The sequence below is a fragment of the Salvia splendens genome, unplaced genomic scaffold (genome assembly GCF_004379255.2).
Source record: "Salvia splendens isolate huo1 unplaced genomic scaffold, SspV2 ctg1101, whole genome shotgun sequence".
NCBI lineage: Eukaryota > Viridiplantae > Streptophyta > Magnoliopsida > Lamiales > Lamiaceae > Salvia > Salvia splendens.
The window spans coordinates 2,432-27,558 of record NW_024598648.1 but is presented as its reverse complement, the minus strand read 5'-3'; the positions used below and the strand labels follow the sequence as shown (position 1 = coordinate 27,558).

General features: G+C 36.3%; 1 protein-coding gene, 1 long non-coding RNA gene and 1 pseudogene across 3 annotated transcripts; 2 read left to right on the top strand and 1 right to left on the bottom strand.

Annotated features, from left to right (window-relative positions):
• The first annotated feature begins 6,196 nt into the window (after positions 1-6,196).
• LOC121788629 (dof zinc finger protein DOF3.1-like) lies at positions 6,197-6,982 on the top strand. Its single transcript, XM_042187268.1, has one exon. The coding sequence runs from the start codon at positions 6,197-6,199 to the stop codon at positions 6,980-6,982; it is 786 nt and encodes a 261-aa protein (XP_042043202.1).
• Positions 6,983-10,835: 3,853 nt separating this feature from the next.
• Positions 10,836-20,341, top strand: LOC121788620 (annotated as a pseudogene).
• Positions 20,342-24,337: 3,996 nt separating this feature from the next.
• On the bottom strand, positions 24,338-24,915 carry LOC121788628. Of its 2 annotated transcripts, none has more exons than XR_006047879.1 (2): positions 24,733-24,915; positions 24,338-24,565 (listed from the first exon to the last, which is right to left on the bottom strand). It is a non-coding gene; the product is annotated as an uncharacterized LOC121788628 (long non-coding RNA). The 2 variants fall into 2 exon arrangements; XR_006047880.1 differs by having other exon boundaries at positions 24,338-24,556.
• Positions 24,916-25,127: the final 212 nt, after the last annotated feature.

Genomic DNA, 25,127 nt, shown 5'->3' with positions numbered 1-25,127 from the left:
CAAATAATCATCCCAGACCGGTCCATTATCCAACATACCTTCGAGTTTAACTTGCGCTCTCTCTACACCGAATATGAAACTAGATATAACAACACCCACCAAGTCAGAAGACCCCCCTCCTCCACAACATAACTATGGCTTTGCATTTCAAGCCGATTATGATGACCCCGACGCGCAATCCCAACTAGCCGACCTATACAACTACAGCACCGGCGGAAGGTCCTCAAGTATGGTAAGTGAATTGGATTTATATTTCGATTCACTCTTTTCATTTGGTGATGAAGGTCCTACTCCTCCCCTCCAAATCGACGTCCTCGATTGGTGGGGAACCCACGAGAAGGATTTTCCCATCCTTACGTCAATGGCCAAGGAGATTTTATCTGTTCCGGCTTCCACTGTTGCCGTCGAGTCCGCTTTTAGTGTTGGCTCGCGTGTGTTGGACGAATCAAGAAGTAAGCTCTCGGCGAAAAATATGGAAGCCGTGATGTTACTTGATGATTGGGCCAAAGCCGACGTCAGAGAACAAGAAAATGATTGGGATGATCGTCAGGAAGGATCACAAGATGAATTCACCGGGGATGAATCGTAGGCCAACCGTAAACCGCCGTCGGCCAAGCCAAATAGGTAAGTAAGGTAAGAGAACTACGTGGGCTTTGATTCCCTAATACAAATGAGCATTGGGGATACGTAGGCATCTCAACTTAAATTTTAAATTTAAGTTGAGTTCAAGTCCTTTTTCCTTTATTTCTTTTTTTCCCCATTTGTTCCTATTTTAAAAATATGCAAATACAATTACATAATTGTATTTGTATATACTCTAGTCGATGAACTAGATTTCTCTATACGGCTAAATCCGGGAAACTTTTGACAATTCTAATATAATTGTTGATTGTTAGACTAAACTCAACATTTAAAGTTGAATTGCTAAAGGTGTCCTTAATTTAGTTATGTAGAAAGATCTCCTTCGCCGATTAAGAGCATATATACTTATAATTTTTTTAATATGAACTTCTAAGTCTTTTTTGTCAACACTTGTAACTTGTAATTGTTGTAACTTGTATTTAAATTTTTCGATTTGTAATTGTTGTAACTTGTAAATGTGTAATTTCAATAAAATTGTAACTTTCATCGTACATTTTTGAAACATTACACGTCGGAGTCGTAATTTAATTGAAAAATGCAAAAAAAAAATTGCCGAACCGCCTAACCGGCCCGAAAACCGGCGGTTTTGAACCGCCGATTTTTTGAACCGGAACCGGTGGTTCATGACCCTTGTGCATGCCTAGCCACTGCCCATGTCGAGCCCCACATCGTGTTGGTACCCCCAGAGCCAGAACGTGCAATTTGGATACTCCTATCCAGACTCAGCGCGCCTGATTCCAGCGCCTCCCTTTAGTGTGATAAGGCCCTCTTCGGTGTCCTACCCGCGACTCGAACCTGACCCACCAGACGGACTTCTGCTATACACCGCTGCACAGTCTCCTTACCAGCCCCTCCAGCCACCATCGCCTCCATACCAACCGCCTTACAATAGTGTCGGCCATATGGAGCCCCTCAACATGCCATGTGATTTGGTGATGCTGACTTTGGAACCGAACCTACCGGAGGTAGCCTTGGTTTAACAACTCGAGCACCTGACTGCAATTGTCAGAAAATTGGAGTCTTGGATTGATGCAAATGAACGCTGCGTGGGCGATCCACACGCCGCGACGAGCCATTGTCGCACAACCGCCCCGCTGCCCGCTGCAACTGCTGTCACGTCCTTGAATCTTCCCCAGCCAGCTCCTCCGTGCAACCCTGGTATCAGGGGAGATGTGGGCGAATTGTTAGACGATGACCCACTCCCACCAGCTTTGATCTCTCACTAGGGCGACTCCGATACCAGTCCATCATTGGTCCCTCACGTTGTACTTGTTGTTCTCCCCTGTTCAATAAAAATGGAGACATCAGAGAGTGTGAATTCTTCTCTCGGAAAGAGAATAGCTAAGGAGAAATTTCACAATTTTGATGATTTAAGTTTTAATGATGAGGCAAATTGAAATGATGGTGATGTTGCAAGAATGAATCAGCGACCATCTAACATGAAGACGGTGAAAGTGAACAAAAGTTTCTGGGAGCCTGAAGCAAGAGCTTGAGACAATTATGCCCCAACTGGAAGATGAGAGAGAAAACAGAAATGATATAAAGAGCCAATTTTTAGAGGTTATGAATCAAATTAATAGCATCTCTATGGAACTTGTTAGTTCAACGGAAACAAGTTTTGTTGAAATATTTGTTGATGAGAGTGCTTTGTTTGTAAAAAAGTTGGTTGAGCTTCGAGTAAACTGGAGAATTGGTTATGAAGGAGAGTACATTCTTTCATACGATGGAAATATTGAAAAAGATGGGGCAAAGCCAAATTTGTGTATTTGACCCAGGAGGGATACATTATTTGGTATGTCGTGGTTCCACCTTGAGGGCAAGGTGAATTTTAACCGTGTGGGAGTTGATACGAGTATATCACTAGGAATATCCCCATATATCTATTATTTCATATATTATTGATGTAGCGTATCTTTCCTATTTCTTGATCACTAAGTTAGGTTATTAGGGAGTATTATAAATAGGAGTCTTTGTTATCTTTTGAATTAATCATTGAAGAATACAATTATCTTTTATCATATTTTACTTTTCTGCAATTTACTTTTCTCAGTCTTTGTTTATCGGTTGCTCGACGGAATTCCTTCTGCGAACGGACCTCTTTTATCCGGCGATTTCTCGCCATTATTCTCCAATACGAGTTTTCTCATATCAATGTTATTGTTGTTAGTTTCAAACATTATAATAAGGTTTAATTTGGATTGTTTTTTTTTTGAAAAATTTTGGAAATAGAGGAATTTCATAATACTTAAGTTACACTCCTTTTCCTCAATCGAATTTTCCTCTGTAAGAATTTGTTGAAACAGATTTTATGAGGTTATTCACTTGTAGAACGTCAGATTTTTTGCTCTTTTTCTTGTTTCCTTTTTATTCTGGAATCTAGAGTGAAGTTTGTAAATAATGTTTGGATGATTGAGATTGCACTTTTTTACAACAGTTATTATAGATAGGCATTACCCTTTGTAAATAATGTTTGGATGATTGAGATTTCACTTTTTTTATTATAGATAGATAGGCATTACCCTTTACAAAAATTATTTATAGATAGGCATTACACTTTGTGAGGTCAAATTTCCATTTTTTGACATTTTTATGAAGATGGGAGGAAGATATTATCGCCAAAAATTACATGATGCAGCTGAGTTTGGGATCAATAACGGCATCGCAGGGAAAAATTCTGGGAAGTAGTTTTCTAATGGTTAAGGAATGCGAATGACTTTGGCAATTTAATAGTTGTGGTTGATCTAAACTCAAATTATTTTTTATCTACAAAGTAAGTTGCTACAATAAAAAATTACATGAGCTAACAAGCATTATTACTTGATAGTTGTCCATCAATGCTAATCGAGCCATTCTCAGACGGATGTTTTTAAAATTAAAAAAAAAATGCTCAAACCAGCAGTGAGCAAAAGTTCACAAGGCGACAAAACCAAGTACAAAAACTATTCCAGCTAGCAAACTCTTTTAGTGCTCAAACGCTAACAAGACCATTACACCAACGCAAAAACACCATGGAGAAAGCCATGCAACACGTGTGGTCAAAGTCGAGCGACGGGTGGCAACACACGTTCGAGAGCGATGGACTTTAGCAGCCACGTACACACTTGCATATCACTCACCAAATGCACATAATTATTTCATCTAATCTATCTACATTGGCAAGGGCGAAAACACGGTGGCTCTTAGGTGGGGCAAATGCTCACTCCAAAAATTGCATCTGTACTAGTTTTTCTCTAAATTTGGACATTTATCTGAACTTCTACTTAAATATCCCTTCTCATATTATGAAATTACTTGCTTGCATATAATTTTGCTCCTCCTAAGTTTAATTCGTAACTCCACCATTATATATTGGTAGTCTAGTGACAGTCTTCTCATTTCCACCAAGTTTCATGCAAGGCAGCTTTTATTTTTAGTCTATCTTCTTATGCTTATTTTTGTTATCTTTTTATTCTCTTCTGCTGCGCACACACTTTTTTTTTCCTTTTCAATTCTCTCCAAATACATTTACTTATCTTCCAATGCATTTTTTCAATCTGTTCTATTTTTTGAAATCTTATACTACCTCCGTCTCTTAAAAATAAAAACTATTTCCATTTTGGTCCATTCCTTTAAAAATAGAAACCTTCTAAACTTTCTATTTTAGGAAGTGTACCCTATAACCCACTAACACTATTATTTCAATTACTTTTTCTCTTCATCTCTCTTCAATTAGATGAAGTGGATTTAGTTGATATTCTCTATAATTAATTCGTAAAACTAAGTTACTACACTGCCTCTCTTAAGTTGTTCATAATTAAAAAATAGTTTGAATCCTCATTAGTTCAATTAAATCAAACAATATATTGAATCTATAAATAATTGAAATCCACATTTTTTTTTCAATTAAAATAAGTTGAAACGTCCATTTATTCAATTGAGTATTATATTTTATTCAGATATTCTCATCTTTTCAATGAAATTGCATATCAAACTAAAATCAACCAAAATACCTTATTTTTAGTTGAATCAAAGGTCAATCGAGATATCTAAAACATTACTCCATAAAAATGTCTAATCATTCAATTATATCAAAAATTAATTGTATATTCAAGTGAGTATATAAGATAACTGAAATATTTATTTTTCAATTAGTTCTAAAACAAATTGAAATTCTCAAAGATAAATTGAAATAAAAATAAACCAATTGCAAAATCACCTAGTATTTTTTTAATTAAATAAAAAATTAATTGAAATATCCAATTATACAATCAAATTTAAGATTAATTAAATTTTACAAATTTTTACTTTAGGTAATTTATATCAGTTGAATCCCCAAAATACCATAAAATGAATTAAATCTTTCAATATAGAAAGTAATCATTTCTATATTAAGATATGAAAAATACTACGATATATATTTAAAAATAAGTGGTAATATTAAAATAGGATATGATGCTATTATATGATATTTTATAAACAATAGTATAATTTTCCAACAATACATTAATAATAGTAGTAAATATATTATTAATAATGTTATTAGATTAACATCATTCTCAATGGTTTCGACTAATATTAGGGTATCAAAACTTAGTTTTACAAAATACTAGTATTAATTTCGTTTATAATACGATATATTGAAGAAAAAAAGGAGAACTAAATAATTAATCTTAAACTTAAATTACACTAAAAAAGTAAAACTAAATTAAAATCAATAAAAACATATCCTAAAACATTGTGACCAATTTTAATATTATTTGAAGATATTAATCTGAATAGAAAGCATGAAAATAAAAGATTTTAATGAGAAGAGTTTAGTAGTAAAAACAGTAAAGCCGTACAACTAACTTTAATCTTATTAGTATTATTTTAGTAATTATAGTACTCGATCCGTATTTATTATCACATTCTTCTGTGACTGGCCTTAATATGGTCACATAGATTCACTTTTTTTCCCTGTTGGAATGTCATGTTTCATTAACCACAATAAATCACATTTTGCTATCCCTAAAATCAACTTATTATTATTGCCTTGCATTACATACCATTTCTTATTAAGTTATAAGCATTAATAAAAAGCTAATTAATATAATTAAGGGCAACTAGCCCTTTTCTCTTATGTATCTTCCTCCCTCACCTTTCTCTATCTTATTAATTCCTCATTCCTTTAATCTTCTTTTACCACACAAAATCTGCAGAGATCTTGATATTAGAATTGCAAGAAAACATTAAATTTCACATGGGGATTGCAACAGATTATTACAATTACCGCCATTGTTTATGTTGAGTATTACAAAAATGAAATAACACCCCTATATATTATGCATATTTAATGCCATAATATCTGTTTTCCTCTTATTTCTAATTGTCATAATCCCTACATACTGTGGATTACAATCATATCCCAATCGTTGAAATAATACTAAAAAGGTGAATCAACCCACAAACAATTTAAACCTTGTACACTCCAATACATTCAACAACACACTACATATTTACCCTTCAATCATAATCACACACCACAAAAACAACCCTATTTTTCAAAAAAAAACAAAAAACTCTAAGCTAAAAAAACATGGATGGAGCAGGAAATGAAGAGGGTCTCATTCATCAACAAGATCCCGAGCAACGGGTTCAGCTTCCAGAGGCGGCCACCCACGCCCTCGAGCCCTCTCCGAGGTGCCCGCGGTGCGACTCCACCAACACCAAGTTTTGTTACTACAACAACTATAGCCTCTCTCAACCAAGATACTATTGCAAATCTTGCCGGAGGTATTGGACTCACGGCGGAACCCTAAGGAACGTCCCCATCGGCGGCGGCTACCGGAAAAGCAAGCGCCCCAGGATTTCATCCCCCTCTTCTCCTCCGCCTCTCCCTTCAACCGGTTTGATTCCGAGGCCTCGAGGCGTGCCGCCACCGGCCGCACCGAATCCGACAGCTGTCGTCACGCGGCCGGTGGCGCCGCAGCCGTTGGTCGGCGGCTTCTACGGCGGCGGCTCGTTTTTATCTTCCTTGGCTGCAATGCAGTCCGTTGGAATCAATCAAGGAACGGCGGCTATGGGCGGAGGAAGTCGTTTCGGTTCGAATATGGCTCTTTTGCAAGGGATGTTGAATTCTCCGGCTGCTGCGGCGGCGCGTCTACGCTCTCCGCCGCTGGCGCGTTTTTATCCGCCGCAGCAAAACTTAATTCAGCCGGGGAGTTTTAGTTCTTGGACGCCAAGCGTGAACAACGTCGGCGCCACCAGCTCTTCGGCTGCGTCAGCAGCCGGAATGTGGAGCAGCGGCGGCGGCGGCGGAGATCGAGTGGGTTCTTCGTTTGGTGCAAATCAATGGTCCGACTGTAATCAATCCGGTGTTTGATTCTTCTGAATGATTTTATTTATTTTTTCAATAATCACAAGAAAAGTACATGGAATGTTTAGTTTTTTTCGATTTTGTATACAAATTTATTTGTGTTCTTGTGAAAAAAAATACATGATCAATATGTTTAACTGATTATGTATAGTGATGTGCAGATTTGAAAAATTGTTGGTCTTCTTAAATACTTGCTTTATTTAGTATTCATATTGAAAAATATCTAAATTAATGTACTCCGACGTCTCATTTGTTCTAATAAATCTACTAGTCGATCAAATTTTGTTTTCAAATAAGTTTTAACATTTTGAATTAATTTTCACAATATCATCTTGTTATCAAGTACACACACATTTTAAAGTTATTATTCACAATATCATCTTGTTATCAAGTACACACACATATCATCTTAATCATACTACCTCTATCTCCCCAAATTTTGTCACAGTTTGACCGGGAACGAGTTTTAATAAATGTAATGAAAATGGTTTGAAAAAGTTGATAGGATAATAAGTTAGTGGAATGTGGGGTCCACTACAAAAAATGGTAAAAAGTGAAATGTGACAAATTTTGTGAGATGTACGGAAATGGAAAGATGTGAAAATTTCAGGGACGAAGGGGGAGTATATAATAGGCCTATTCATCTCGACGACATTGATTTGCTATTGATTATTTACTAATATAATTTGATGTTTCAAAGTAATAAACAGGGACCAATATGTACATTTTAATTAGATTTAAAAATCAACTTCACACAAAGTGACTAATTACCCATGAAAAAGAAATGTCATTAATTTTTCATTATCATCTTGAACAATATACAAACTTCTATTCATTAATTAGAACAAATTTAATTTAATTGCCTTTTCCATTTAATTTAATTGAGTTTTCCATGAGACAAAAAGTATGCTCCTACGTCTATCCTCTCATTAGTAATATATGGCTGCACAAAAATGCTGAAATAAGATTCTAAAAAACAAACCTAAAAACTACGTCTTGAATATTATCACCGCGCGCCTTAATTAAGATTATAGGGTTGTGATGTTAGAAAAGTCTAGTTAATTAATACCAGCAGAATAATGCAAGATTGATTAATTTGTGTGCAAAATTTCAAGCTAGATAATTATTTTATGTCCTAAATTGTCAAGCTAAAGCTATATCTCTAATGCAATGTCCTTGGATTAGGCTAATTATCTCGAACTAATTAATCCACCGAAAATTAAATACTCCAGTAGTTAAGCTTATTCTGTAATCGTATCAATTATCATCATCATCCATCCATCCAAATTATGCATTCCACAAGATCAATACGACTTATACAGAAGAATGTTGTTGTATTAGTGTAGAATGATGGTTTATCACATGTAGAATATCGTTTGATTTTATAAATATATTTGTATGGATATGATATGCGCTACGTACCTTATATGAACACCATCATTGTTTAATACACATTTAATGTTGTTTGTTTTGTTATATAAATATAACAAAATGCATTAACATCTTTGATTTTATAAAATTCATAAAAATCAATGATCAATTTGTTCGTTTCTTTATAACTTTCAAATAAATGAACAAACCGAGCTTTGATTTTTATGAATTTTGTAAAATAAAAAATATCGATGACATTTTTTAATGTATTACAATCAAACTAAATATATAAAACAAAACAAACAAAGCTATACATCCATCAAACGATTACAATGCTCATATAAAGTGCTCACATAAGGTATGTAGCTTATCATTTTTCTATATTTATATATGGTTATAACTTTGTTAAATTATGCAATTTTTTTTAATTATATGCATATATTTGAATCTCATTTTTTTTCGTATGCAATTTTCACAAAATATGTCTAAAATCACGGGTATGACGCACACGAAGAGAGATTTATGGATCAAATATTTGGTTACGAGCTCCTCGACTCACTACAAAAACACGCGATTTAGCAACGGATATTCATCTGACACTATTAGTAGCGGATTTTGTAACGGAATATCCGTTGCAGTCGTTAGTAAGGGATTTAGTAACGGATATTCAATAAAATTTGGCGGCATAATAGTGCGCCATATTTAGTGACGGATTTAGTGACGGATAAGTGTCCACTAGAAATTAGTGGGAGACACATCCGCTACTAATATTTATTTCTTTATTAATAAAAATCTAAATTACAAAATTTAATAGATATAGCGACGGATTCGCATCCGCTAGAAAATAGTAGCAGACATATCCGCTGCTATTATTATTTTTTTTATTCAAAAAAACAAAAATTATGAAATTAAATATATTTAGCAACGGATTTCTGCCCGTCAGTAGTTAATAGCAGGGAATGTTCGCTACTATTCCGTTGCTAGGGTTTTGAAAAAAAACAATTGTAATGGAAAATACTTTAAGAATAAAGATAAGTGTACATAAACTATACACGCGCATAATACTCCTAAATTTTAAATTTAATTGAATTATTTATGAATTTGTTTTGTTATTAGTTAATAGCAATACAAAAGAAGTAACATCGGAAATTTATAACAAAATTTTACATGATTTCGAGTTTGATCCAAAAAAAATATATAATTTTTAATTAAAATAATATTTTTTTCAATGGAGAATGTTGAAAAAGTTAGATTATGTACGTACAATTTATGTAAGTTTATCGTTATCCAAATAAAGATGAATGTACATAAACTATAAACGTACATAATACCCCTAAATTTTAAATTTAATTGAATTATATACAAATTACTTTTGTTATTAGTTAATAGTAATACAAAAGAATTGACATAGGAAATTTATAACAAATTATCACAAGTTTTCGAGTTTGATCCAAAATAAATATATTCCCTCCATTTCGAGGTAGTAGAGGCGTTTCTTTTTGTCACGATTATTAAGAAAGAGATATTAAAGTATATTAAATGAAGAGATATTAAAGTACAGAGAAAAGTAGAGATAATATTAATAAAGTAAGAGATTGAATTGAGTAGGAGAGGGAAAAGATGTTGCTATTTGCTAAAGAGGGAAATGACTCTAATACTATGGTAGAATATTAGAAAGATGACTCAACTATCATAGAACGGAGGGAGTATAATTTTTCAAATAAAACAATATATTTTTCTTAAATTTGTATATATTTAAGTTAAAATTTAATATTTTCTTAAACTATAATAATATACCCCCTCCGTTCTTCAAGAATATGCACTTTATAATTTTGGAAAGTCTTTTCTCTCTAATGAGGTGAGACCTATTCTCTACTAACAATACTTTAATTACTTTTTCTCTCTACATCTCTCTTACTTTATCAATTTTACATTAAACCCTGTGATGAACCCAAAGTGCATATTCTTTGAGGACGGAAGTAATATTATGTAATGATTAGCATATAATTTATTTTATGTTAATTCATATTTATAAATTAATTTTCAATGTATAATGTTGAAAAAAATACGTTTATTTATGTATGCTTTATGTACGTTTATCGTTATCTGAATAAAGATAACTGTCCATAAAGTGTATATGTATGTAATATCCCTAAAATTTAAATTTAATTGAATTATTTTGAATTAGTTTTGTTAATTGAATTGCAATAAAAAGAAGTGACATAGGAAATTTATAACAAACTTTCATATGAAATCCAAGATAAATATACAATTTGTAGTTAAAATAATGTTTTAATTAGTTTTATCTCATTTAATTATTGGATGTTTTTGTTTAAGCTGCAAATAAAATTACTTTTTTTTAATCTTTTATTGATATGGTCAACGTGATATAAGATGGATACAAATAAATTGTTTTAGTGGAACTCAATTAGATTATTAATTAATACTAATATAATTCACTCAGCTCACACACCACGACGCACGACTCAAACCTTCCTCCCACGGCGCTTCGACTTCCCGCTGCCTCCTCGACGCCGCCGCCGCCTTCTGCCCATCCCTGCTTCTCTTCTCACGGTTTTCTCTCTCCCTCTCTCTATCGCTCTCGATCCCGCAGTGCTCATCTAAATTTTGCATGCTCAATTACTTGCTTGTGGGTGTGGTGTTCTCTCATATTTTGAATAAGGCCAAAGAGAAGCACCAATTCTGGATTGCTTGGCAAAAGGGTTATAGTTTATGTTCGATCAACTCTAATGGGGAATTTATGTTTATTTGGCTCTTTTGCTTAATTAGGATTATTGTTTGTTACTGATTTCAATTTTTGATTAACTAGAATGAAGTTTTTGGTAATATTTAGAAAGCCATCCGAAGAGTAGATTAGGTATTAGAACTTGAGTATATTATGAGGGAGTTGAGTTCAAAAAATTGCTGTAGTATTGCAATCTGCCGCTGCAATCTTCTAAGTAGGTAATAACTTTTAACTAATGTATATCACTTTGAATAATTTAATATTTGAAATAGTTTCTTTGTCTCATTCAGAAATGTAAGTATGCTCCATAACAAATTCATTCATAATCCATGATCACGATTTTATACAACACAATGACGAATTCATTTTAATTGATTGGACATTAATTCAGAGTCGGACACTTCTAGACTTTCATAGTTTGTCTAATTGGTAATGTTATAACTCTGGTTATTATTTTTATTGTTTGTAGGCTAAAATTAGAAATTCAGTATTTGGTTAATATATGTGTGTGTGGTTTTTTTGATTTAACAGGCCTTTACTAAGTCATTGTGGGACATTTTAGAACAGCACCAGGTTGAGAGAAGAGTTAATCACAAAGGTTAGCATCTTTATCTTTTTCCTTTATGCTTTTCTGTACCATGACCCAAATAGTGGTAATGGTACTGAGTAAATTGTTTATAGAAGCACGCTTTAGGGTGTAGAAGGTGGTTAGGCTTGGGGTGAAGCCTTGTCGGCTTCACCGACCCAATTTGCTGTGAAGTGAGGTGATTTTGTGGCTTTGATGTTACATTATGATTCAATGTCTTCGACTGATGATTAATTCTATTTTAAGTATGATAAATTATGTGTTTGAATGCTAATTAGTTAAGAGTTTATATAACATGCCTACCTTATCGACTAGGAATTAATATCATAATGTATAAGACATAATGTATAAGACATCGATGATGTTGATGGATACCCTTGGGATGAAGATATCGTATTTTCCGATAATGAAAATATTGATACAGATGATGAGTAATATCATAATGTATAAGACATAATATAGATGATGATTCTAGAGCAGGAGCTGCTGCTTATTACTGTCAGTTTTTTCTTTTACGATATGGATCACTTTCTTCTCTCTTCTTTTATTTTACTAGCATTCATTGTGGATTTTGCTTATTGAAAGAAATTTATACCAAGATTTATTTTTATTCGTTTATTGCTTGTTTTATGGACGTCTAGATCTATATGATATCTTTTACACTCCTAGCTAGATAAGATATTTGGTGTTAGAGTGTTCTTCATCGAACATTCCCTTCAATTTAGTTGGTTTGTTTTAATGCTTAAATATTCTGGGTTTAGATATTTCAATCCATGTTTGATTTATGATTGCTTTATATTGATGGTAACTGTCGAGATTTACAGTAGATTGCTTTCCATATTTGTGCTGGTTAGTTTAAGATTAGTTTTTCGCTTAGATAGTTTAGTGAAGAACAAAAGTGAAGTTAAAATGTACGTAAGGTGAGATGGGTAACATTAAATTTGTGCCATATTATTGATTTTGAGTAGGTATCTAGCCTATGTGGGTTTGACCATGTTCTTGGTGCTTATACGTAGCGATATTAGTTGCAGGGAAACATATGGAGTAGTATATTTTATTGAATTAGTTGAGGTGTAGTGGCGACATGCACATCTTGACCTCTTTAATTTTATTTAAGTTCACATAATTATTAAAGTTAGTGATTTAGCCGACCAATTTTAAAGATTGTGGGAAATATCAAACTTGCGGGAATAGTTTATAATTTTTCCGATCATTTATCCTTTTTTCAATTTACATGCTTATAACCTTTTATTTTCAGCTTCACACTCTTTGCGATTAAAACTTTTAAAATTTTTCTTGCAAAAATTTGCTAATTTTACTACTCCTAACCAGTGTTGTTAGGGTCGCGGGGCGCATCGGGTCGATGAGGTGAAAATTCGGGTCGCGGGTCGACGAGTCGACGGGGTCGAGAGACCCACAAAGCTAGGTTAATTTTTTTGCCTTTTAATATTAAATAAAATAAATATATTGCTCTAATGTTTATAATATATCAAATAATATAAATGTAGATGCAATTCATGTGAATATAAATAAAATGGAAAATAGAAATGATCAAAATATCAAAACAATTCATAAGTCATAACACAATAAATAATTGAAACAATTGTCTTAAATTAATATCTTTTAGAGACTTTAGATAACAATAATAATAATAATAATAATAATAATAACAATAATAATAATAATAAATAATGAAAATCAATAAATCTCCACTCATATTCAAAAAATCATAAATTACAAATTAAAACCTAAATTTATAACTATTTAGATGCAAAATTAATAAATTTAATTATAATTCTCAAATTAATATAGTAATTTATAAAATGCAATTTTAAATTAAACAAATAGATAAAGCGCAGCTGCAATTCTCTAAGAAATTAGTTATATAGTTAAATAAAAATGAACATATATTTAATTTAATTAGAACATCACAATATATTTAATTAGATTTGAATGTAATTTTGATTGGTAATTAAAGGTATTTTTTTATTTAAATAGGAACTAATCATATTTAAAGAATAGAGAATCTTGACAACCAATATTAATACTAATATTAAAAAATGAAGGTGGAAGAAAATGATTATTAACTTTTATAGGTCCTAGAAGCCCTAGCTATAGCTTCAGCCTACTTTACTTTTAAAATTTCTTGTCTCGGTAAACCCCCCTTCTTCTCTTCATTCCCATCCCTTCTTCTCTCTTCATTCTCACAGAGTCACAGACCCATTTCTGAGCAGCCATGGCCGAGGATCTTCTTCTTCCAGCCGCTCGACCCAGCCGCTCGCCCCAGCCGCTCGACCCAGCCGCCTCAGCCGCCCCGACGGCGACCCCTGAATCTCGACCCACCCACCCACAATGGGGCGACGTCGGTCTCGACCCTTGCGACCCGCGACCCAAGCGCTCTCGGGGCGTGATTTTAACAACACTGCTCCTAACTTTCTAATATTACTCGTTGTTTATATTGATCCAATTTATAATTTTTCTTTCATTGAATTTTATAGTGAAATTCTCTAATTAAAGGTAACAGTAAATGTGTGGAAAAAATAAAGATGTTATATGTAGTACTCAATTTGACACTAAAATACTTGTTGAATAAGAGTGTTATTAATAAAATCTTTGACGTTGTTACTGTCGTTTTTCAATATTGTTCATTCTTTTGACATCATTGAATTTTTAGCTGCTTGAACCAACCGCTCACAAACTTATAGAAACTTGGACTTCTTAATTCTCAAAATTCTTGCTTTGTCAATGACTAATACTATTAGTCTAATAGTACTGCGTATATCATAAAAAATTTAATAAGAAAAAAGAAAAATATGGCAGATTACCAATAATTAAATAAACTAATTTTTGTGACCAAATCAATATAATCTTGGATGAAAGTTGTATAAATCTGATTATAATTTTTTTGTCTTAGACAAATCATGTGAGAATGGGCTGGAACATTTAGTAAAATTGTAGAAACAGGACAGAATCGAACCGGAGGCGAAGAACCCCAATTCTCACAGGTAAAAGTAAAACGGTATGCAGCTCATATAAAAAAACTGATGTATTCTATTTCTACAAAGAAGACTCAAATTTTCGTCCCTCTCTTCATTGAATTCGTCTCCACCGCCGTTATCTCTGCGACCTAATGCCTGCGCAGAAACAGCCGCGCGACATTAGCACTCCTCCGCCGCCGCCCGATGCAGAGAATGATTACGATTCGCAGCAAGGCAGCGAGAATCACATCCGCGAACTAAACGAAGACGCCTCAGGTGCACTCTTGATCGTGCTGTGTGTTCACGTAAAGAACATGCATTATATTCGAGTTTTATTCTGTATTTTCTGTTTCCGATTTCCTTGCCGTTTGTTGTTTGGTTAGCTTATTTCGATTTTTTTTTGTGTTCGGTTCTCAGATTCCGCCAGCAGCGGAGAGAAAGAAGAGTAATGCATCTGTGTCTCTTTTATACATGTGCGCGAACAATCACGCATGAACACTAAGGCTTACATGTTTGTTTGACATTACGGTTTTTCGTGGGGATGTGAGATATGTTTGTTGTGTTAGATGTGTGGTTGTAGCTTGAGATCTGGCTGACTGGCTGCTTAGGATTGTGGTAGAATGTCCTGAATTAGGTCTTTTTGAAGAGGATCTCTGGGATTTTTCTTTTAGGTTCTTCCTTTTCAATATTTTAGATGTTTTTTTATCCTTGATTTTTTATTTAGTTTAGCTACTGCGATGTGATTTTTCTTTTGAGTGATTGAATATGGCACGTGAAATCATGCATGATCTGCTTGGAGGTGATGCGACTTGGGATATTTGTGGTGTGGTTGAGTTCCGAGGGTGTTTTAATTGGAAATGGTAATTTTGCTTCGGTGTTCTCTATGATCTCTGTACATTTAAGTTAATTTACTGGAGATTGATATGGTCTATAGCTTTCTAAATTCATGTTAGTACTTATGTTTATGGAAATTGTGTTAAAATTATTAGTGTTTTTCCTTTGCTGTAATGGATTTTGTGTTTTGGGTTCCCAACCTTATGTGGCTTTTGTGATTTTGCTGTTAGATTTGAATATGGCATAGTAACAGTTGATTTTCTGAATGGCCATGTCATGACTACAATTCTTATTTTAGATTGCACGTAGTCTTGGTGCAAAGATACAGTTTGTACGTTATATATTACTCCATTGATAAAGAATCTCCCAATATGTTATGTTGTTGAACCTCAGATTTATTGTCCTGAAACTGGCTGAAGTGCGGAAAGAAGTCCAGTGCCCAATATGTTTAGGTATGTATTTTAATCTTAGTGTTTCGGAATTAAGTAAACATCTGTTTTCTCTGCTTTGTTGAGGTTCAGTTGTGATGCCTGAAATGATCAAAGTTAGTTAGTGCTTCGAGTTAAATTTGGTCCTTCAGATATGTAGCTATGTTAGAGTGCCCATAGGCAATTATGGCAGCAACATATGATTATTTGGAATATTTTTCTAGAAGTTATGCCGTATGCGCTCAGTTTAGTGGCACTGAACTCTTCTCCTTCCGTGAGATCAAAAATTTCTGTTGTCTAAAAGTTTCCTTTATTATGTGACTAATGTGCACATACACTTCTCGATGCACATCATCACAGCTAGTTATGCATGCTTTTGCTTTTTCACTCAACCAGGTCAGTTCTTGCAAAAAAAATCTCCCAGTTGCACGTAATTATAATTACGAAGGTTTGTGTCAGTGTCACTTATGTCATTGTAGATGTAAAGTATGCTGCATTAATGGTAAAGTAAAGAAGAGTATGCTAATAAATCCAAAACAAAGAGAGAATGCAAAGATTCAAAGGAAAGTACCAATACCATGCATAGTTTGTTGCTACATATTGATTTGATGGTATTTTAGTTGGCTGTAAATTTTGGGAGTATCTCATGAGCTGCGTTATGCTGGAACTTGACCTTATACTCCTTTTTGTTAAGTTTTGATGAGACTTCAATTTTTTCTTGTTTCCGTAAGATATCCAATAGAACTACTCATCTCTAACAGTTATTTTTATGCAAACTATCTGATAAAGCTTCAGGAATACTGGAAATGGTTGAGAACTACCATGAAGATTTTCAGCTCCTTATTGATCATTAATTACCGTGCATAATGCTTCTTTTTCGTTACTAGAGAGCTTAGTAGAGATAATCTAAGATCTATTGTGTACAACTTGTCCCGTGGATGTTTAAAACATTTTATTGATAGGCATCATTAGGAAGACAAGAACAGTCATGGAATGCTTGCACCGCTTTTGCAGAGAGTGCATTGAGACCATCCACAATAGGCGCCCAGCGACCGCCCAGCCGAGCGCCGGCGCTGGGCGGTTCGCTGGGCGGTCTATTGCAGCCGCCCAGCGGCTGAGTGGAGAGAGAAACCGCGCAGCGCTGGGCGTTTATGTGGCGCTGGGCGGTCGGCTGGGCGGTCCGTTCGGCGCTATTGCAGCGCCCGGATCGCCCAGCGCACCGCCTAGCGCGAAAAAATAAATTTTTTTTTTCGAAACACTATATATACGCGCTTTGTTCGTCATTTTCATTCGCACGACTTGTTTTAACGAGTACTCTCTCTATCTTAATTATTTCATTTTCATAGATTGTATGCATTGGGACTGGAAGAACTGTCCCGCAGCCTGGAAGGGGTTCTACACGTCCGGCTACAAGGGAAAGAATCCCACGATGATCCTGGAGGCCGTAGCTGATTACCGGCTTTGGATTTGGCACGCGTATTTTGGGCTACTACTTGGCGGATGGGATATACCCTAGGTGGCCCGTCTTTGTGAAGACGATCCGATGCCCAGGAGATGCGAAGAAGGCCTACTTTGCGGCACGGCAGGAGTCGGCGCGCAAGGACGTGGAGCGCGCATTTGGTGTGCTCCAGTCTCGATGGGCGGCAATTAAGGGTCCAACGCGTTTGTGGGATGTCCAATGCATTGCTGATATCATGTACGCATGTATTATCATGCACAACATGATTGTCGAAGATGAAGGTGGCGAACTGACCAATTGGGTCAACGACGATAATGAAGCCGGTCCAAGCCACGGCGTGGCCGCCCCCAACGTACGGAGTGGGGTACCTCACGATGAAGCCGGCCTCTTACAAGCACACGCCGACATGCGCCAAACGGCGGCTCATATTCGACTCCAAAAGGATTTAATTGAAGAGTTATGGGCACGGAGGATTGACAGCCATTAGTTTTTTTTAATTATGTAATTTTTTTTAATTAATGTACTTTTTATATTTTATTAATATTAGTGAATTTTCTCGTTTTTGTGTCGTAAATTTAATTCCGTATATTGTGTGATTTTTAATTATTTCATTTTGTATATATTTGTTAATAGTGATGTGGATAGTATGTGGCTGGGCTATGACTGAGCTATTGCTGGGCTAATTGCTTGTTTTGATGATGTGGCAGGAGGATTTTTAGTGCTGATGATGTGGCAGTGGCTGGGCTATGGCTGGGCTATTGCTGGGCTATTCCTATTGTGGATGGCCTGACAAATCCATGCGACTTGGGTACTTTCTTGTGCTTCTTTTCATTTGATACCTGGGAAGTGTTCTTGCAGTTTTTCTATAACATTGATCTCTCTACAGCAACAATGAATGTCCTGCTTGCCGGACTCATTGTGCTAGTCGACGTTCTCTGAGAGATGATCCAAATTATGATGCCCTGATTGCAGCTCTTTATCCAGATATCAATGAGTATGAGGAAGAGGTATGGGAAAAAAAATTATCCACTCTTCTTGTGGAAACTCTAAAATTTACATTTTTGCTTTCTCACCAACTGATTCAATTCACAACAGGAATTGGCTTTCCCTGAAGAGGAGAGAGCTCGCAATAAGCAGGTGAACAGATGAAGGTTTTAGTGTCAGACTTCAAGCATGCATGTATGAAGGAATTTAGTTCATTTAGGTTTAAGATACATCATTCTCTCATTGGGCTGTGAGGTCCAATGTGGAATAATTTGTGGCTTGTCTTTTTTATGAAGTTATCACTGGAAAAGTGCCTGAATGAACCTTCTATCTTGGTTGTCCGCATCATTAGGATGCCTCATGATGTTGCCTTACAAAGCATTTTTTTCTTGAAATTGCCTGGTGCAAAATTGAAACTAGCCTAAACTTTCTGTTTTACAACAGATCCAAGCTTCAATTGCACAGACTTTCCGCCGTCAAGCTGAAGCTCTGGGACTACATCTTCAACATTTGTCAGGACGCAGGGCAATTATCGAAATTTGAGAGATCGGAGAAACCGTGCTGCTGAACGCCATGGATCTGACGAAGAGGAAGGTATTAATGGGCATGATGAGAGTAAAGACTCATCATCAACTGACGAGCACTCTGAACCCAAAGCAAAGAGATACAAAAGATGGGGAGGAGCTCGGACTTCAAAGCCATGACCAGGGGCTAGTGCAGATGATGCTGATGATTCAGAAAGCAACCTGAGGAATACTTTGTGCATCTTCTACACCTCTAGCAAGTACAGCAAGTACAGAAGAACTTCTTCCCTGGGGAAGAGGTCGCAATCGCAGTAATACTCGACATGGTGGCCTGAATTGGAAAAATGGTAGGGTGACTAGGGGTAGCCGGTTGTCAAAGCTGACTAATCGTCTCAAATCTTTACATGAAAGCGATGAAGTGGTAATACTACATGTTTCTCCTCATATATCTTGGAAATTGAGTCTATAAGTTTTAACCTTTGTTTTTCTTTGTTTGGGGGTGGGGGTGTATATTCTTAATCATAGGGACTTGCAACTTATTCCTAACAAAGTTTCAGTTGAAAATTTGTCTCATGATTGTCTCATTACATGAGAAGATACCCAGCTTGAAGCGACCTTATCTCTGCTGCAGCCCCACATCATCAGTGAGACACTTATGCCAGGTTCAGACTCAATGTCTCATTCTTTATCTTTCATTCAGCCATTTGGGCCATAATGAAGATTCTGAATAGTTTCAAAACCACATCTCCTGCAGTATGTTGCTATGCAGACATCCTTGGAAGCTAGTGAAATTGAGATGCTAATAATAAAGATTCTCCCAAAAGAATCTGGTGTCTTAGATCCTATCCAGAATGAGTTGCATTTGTTGGATGAGCAGCAAAGCTTGGAGGAAATTAATGCCAGGTTTACACAGCACCATTGGTAAGACCCGCCCCTCGTCTCATACAGAAATCTTTACAAATATCTAACTCCCCAATAGATTGGTCAATGAAATCTCTCTCCATCTCCTTTTTACTTATTTTCTTGCTTTTCGCCTTGGTGTTCCTGGGAAGTGGGAAGCAAGTTTCTGAGTAGATGGTTGCTTAGTCAATTACGAGCAAATTTGTAATTTGATATCTTGTTTTAGTGACCATATATAGTTATACTGGCTGCATACAACATACAATCCAAATAGCATATGGAATCTACCAAAATACCCTCTAATTCCAAGATACTAATAAGTATTCTGATTGACATGGTTTATTAATGACTCTTAACTTCTATATGTACATACAAGTTTTTGCATACTGGCCAAAGGCGAAAAACGAAGGAAACTGATGATAACTTAAACTGGTCGTCTCGTGCCAGTACAATACAGGAAGTACGTTTCCTGCAGTTTTTTCTCAATATAATAGTATGTGTATTGCTGTTCAACTCAAGGGGTTTCACAAGTAAAGAGTTACCATATATAAGCAATTAGATACTCCTACTAGCTAGGGAGTAGATATGGTGGCGAAATAGTCACACATATAAATCATACGTCTGCCTTACACTTATTAAGTTAAATTTATGCATGATCTTTTTATATGCTAAGCATCCCTTTTTCTTTTCGAGCTTCTCACAACACTAATGAAACCTCACTTGTTTGCATCGCATCTAAACTTAGTTTCACCTTAGAAAAATTTGGTAATGTTTGCTTGTAATGAAGTTATACAATCATCAACTGCTGATGTTTGCATAATCATTGTTCTTATGAAATGAAATTCTAATAAATAATCTTATGAAATGAAGTTTTCGTGACATTCCTGAACACAGCATTTGTTGAAGTTGGAAATCGATCTTGGGATAAATAGAGCTAATCTTTATTAATGGGAGTAGTTTTTTATTTCAGTTTTCCGATTCATCATCACACTTGCTAATATAAGAATCATACTCGTTGAACATCACATTTTTTTAAATCTTAATTGAGTCATGAAACCTTTTGTAGGTTTAATTGAGTTTTTATACATTGTGCCATTTTATTATTGTACTCCTATTGTTTAGTGACTGTCTACAGTCCGAGCTTACTTATACTAATATAACGTGAACTCTAAGAGCATCCACAACCGTGCTCTTGCCAGCGAGCACGGTTGTTGGCCCGTCGCCACTATTCCTGCCTGCTCTCTGGCAAGAGCACAACACCCACAGCTGTGCTCTTCCGCAAGGACGAGCACAATTCAATTTAAAATTCATTAAAAAACCACAATAAATATTACAAATAAAATCAAAAGACATAATTAAAATCCTAAAAATTAAAAATTACATAATTGAGGAGGGGCCGAGTATTTCGTTTCCGGACTAGGAAACGGTGGTGAACCGAACCATTCGAGGTTCCAACTGGAGCCCGGGGGTTATCGCCGTGGCAGGACATTGTTATGGTGTAGGAGTGGAAGAAAGATTGAGAATGGATATGGGAGAATGAAGATGAGAATTGTGTAGTTTGGTGTGAATTTTTGGGTGTGAAAATGGGGGTATTTATTGATGAAAATGTGTATTTTTGGGGAAAAAATAAATAAAAAGTTGTAAAAAACAGTAATAAACGGATATATTTTTTCTGGGAAGTGAAAATTTTATTTATTTTTTTTAATTAAAAATCGATCTTTAATAAAAAATTTCAAAGGCAACGGCTATGCCGTTGCCTAATCGCGTGCCGCCACGTCGCCTGCTCGCTGGCACGGACGTGCTCTTCGCAGCGCCGTGCCAGCGGCGCGAGCGCAGCGGCGGTGGAGCTTGTCCGTGTCAGCGGCACGGACGAACGCCGTCCGTCCACCGCTGCGCATACTCTAAAAATTGAAAATTTGAAAAATTGAAGAATCCATAGAAGCAGTGAAAAGTCCAACATCAAATTATAAGCAGTGACATGTTTTATTAACATGAACTGGGGGAATAATGTCAGTCCTAACTTTAAACCTCATTTCAATTATATTTGTCCATATATAAAAATATACGGAGTTTTAAGCCACGTCGATAGTATGGTGTCATATATGTTCCGTGAATTCATACAATTCAAGGTTTGATCAATTAAATTGAGTTTAACCTTATCTTCTTGTCTGCTGTCAATAGGCTTTCTCTGTCATCTCTCATATTTTAATACTCCTAGTACTTTTTTTTGCATTAAATAATGGAGAGTATATAGCATATTTGATAGAAGTATCTAATGAACGACGATATAACTTAGACTCCAAACTAATAACGGATTAAGAGATAAGTTTGATTCCATAGCCTAACTATAATTTTATTCAAAAACACAGTACTCCATAATTTATTAAAATGTGAGTGTAGAATCTTCATCCCTTTAAGGCACACTATCACTGATAGGATGAAATTGCACAAGCCATATTACGCATTTACTTTTATTTTAGGTAACTATGAATTTACTTATATGGCCCATCACTTGATTTCTCTAATCCAAAGTCATTAATGGCGGCTGTCCCCGCGGACGTCTGACCGGCGTGCGAGACGTCCGCCATTAGGCGTGGGAGGGACGGATGCGAACGTCCGCTGCGGACACCGTAGATCTGCGACTTTCCGACGACGTCCGTCGTGACGTGCGCCATTGCGGGTTCCCGGTGGACGTCCCGATTTTTCTTTTTTTTTATATAAAAAAAACTCTATATATACGGCTCGTTGAACTTCATTTCATTCGCACCACTTGTTTTAACGAGTTTTTCTCTCTCTACGTTTCTTTTATATATCCAGAATGGCTAGTGGTAGTGGTAGTGGTAGTGGTAGTGGTAGTAGTGCGGGTGGCAGTGGTGGAATTTCTGATGACGTACGTCGGCGAATTAGAGAACAGTTGCGGGCCGTTACGTCCAGGGAGATAAATCGCGCGATACAAGCGACCTTGCAGCAGCCGACGGTACCTCGACCCATCCATCGTCGAACTATAGTACCCCGGGACCACATCGCTGCACACCGTCGGTTGTATGAGGACTACTTCGCTCCAGAGCTGCGGTTTGGGGAGAACATGTTCCGGTGACGTTTTATGATGCATCGTTCGCTATTTCTGCGTATCGTGTGAGCTTTAGAGCGTCGATACGAGTATTTCAGGATGATGGAGGATGTGGTTGGTAAACTCGGCCACAAGCCCATACATAAGTGCACTGCCGCAATCAGGCAGCTGGCATACGGAGGTGCGACCGACATGTTCGATGAGTACCTCCACATCGGCGAGACGACTGCCCGCGATTGTCTGAAGTATTTTTGTGAGGGCGTTAGGGAGATATTCGGGGATAGGTATCTTCGGAAGCTTATCCCCGAAGATTGTCACGCTCTGATGGATATGCACGGGAGTCAGCACGGGTTTCCGAGAATATTGGGCAGCATAGATTGTATGCATTGGGAGTGGTAGAACTGCCCCGCCGCCTGGAAAGGGGTGTACACTACCGGTTTCAAGGGCAAGAATCCCACGATGATCCTTGAAGCGGTAGCTGACTACCGGCTGTGGATTTGACATGCGTATTTTGGAGTAGCCGGTCGAACAACGACATCAATGTCCTCCAGTCATCGCTCTTTTCAACGACTAGTGCATGGGTGTTGGTCTGGCCGTCAGTTTCGTCGCCAACGGCAACCAGCACAATATGAGCTATTATTTGGCGGATGAGATATACCCTATGCGACCCGTCTTTGTGAAGAAGATCAGATGCGCAACAGAAGAAAAGAAGATCTATTTTGTGGGTCGTCAGGAGGCAGTGCGCAAGGATGTGGAGCGGACATTTGGTGTGCTCCAGGCTCGATGGGCGGTGGTGAAGGGTCCATCACGACTGTGGTATATTGACAGCATCGCTGATATCATGTACGCATGTATTATCATGCACAACATGATTGTCGAAGATGAAGGTCCAGCACTCACTGATTGAGCCAATGATGATGTTGATGCTACCAGTCCAAGCCACGGCGTGGCCACTGCCAATGTACGTATGGGGATACCCCATGAAGAGGCTGATCTAGTCCGTGCATTTGTCGACATGCGCAAACGACAAGCCCATATTCGACTCCATAACGATATAATTGAAGAGCTATGGACGCGGAGGGGTCGTTGTTGATATTTAGAATGTAATTTGTTTAGACTTTTTTTTGTTGAAATGTACTTTTTTTATTTAATGAAATTATCATTGCACTTTCTCCGTCTGTATTAGTGTCAAAATTTTAATTTCGTAAATTGTTTAATTTGGTGAATTTGTGAATTTTTATTATTGTGGATGTCTGTTGGGATGTCCTTGGGGATGTCCGTCATTGTACAATGGGATGTCCTTATGACGTGGCAGGAGGTGTTTTTGGAAAGTCCGTCGGGATGTCCTCCGGGACATCCGTCCCTGAACTCAGTTACCCTTTTCTTCTAAATCTTGATTTGACAACTACTTTTAACTTTGTTTGCGTAAAATTAGGTTCACATGTTATGTAAAATCCCACATCAATACACACACGTAATGGTTATAAAATATACCGTGTGATCTTGAAAAATTAAAACCAATTACGTGACACAGAAATTTAGAAAATCCAGATGTACATCACAACATAATTAACTAATACTAGTACTTATATAGTGGTTCTTTTCTTTCACCACTCAAAACATGCACTAATTACAGGCATTTTCTTGTGGTGCTTGCTCACATTTTCTTTTTCTTGTGGTGCTTGCTCCTCGTCTCCTCACTGTAAAGCCTGGGATTAATTATCTTAATCAGCTTGATTAATTCAGGAATATTACTTCACATCATAAAATCAAAACCCTATACTCGAACTTATTGTATCTTTAAAAAAAATTATAGGTGAAAAATAATGCTCCACATACAATCATCGAGCGAGCCAGAAATATTAAAATGACGCACCAGTCATAAACGGTGTTGGTGCCGCCGGGATGGAAGACGCTCCGCCACATGTTGTCCTTCCTAAAATATCTGATCTCCTCTCATTGTATCCCAAAATTAAAAGAAGAATGAAAAATGAGAGCACATATATAATCACACAAACGAAACTCAATATACTAGTACTACAATGTACATGTTGTTATACTAGTACTAGTAGTACCTTTGATGTTGAAGGGCTTGGTATATATAGACCTTGTTGAGGCTGCGCTGTGGCTGAGGCCGACGTGACTAGTACTCCTACTAAAGGTGCCAACATTCATAGCATGTCCTAGTGGCTAGTACTATATAAATAGAGGGTGTGGTTTGGTTGCATAAAACTTCTTAGTCCTATTAAAAGTTTTGGTTGCATAAAGGAT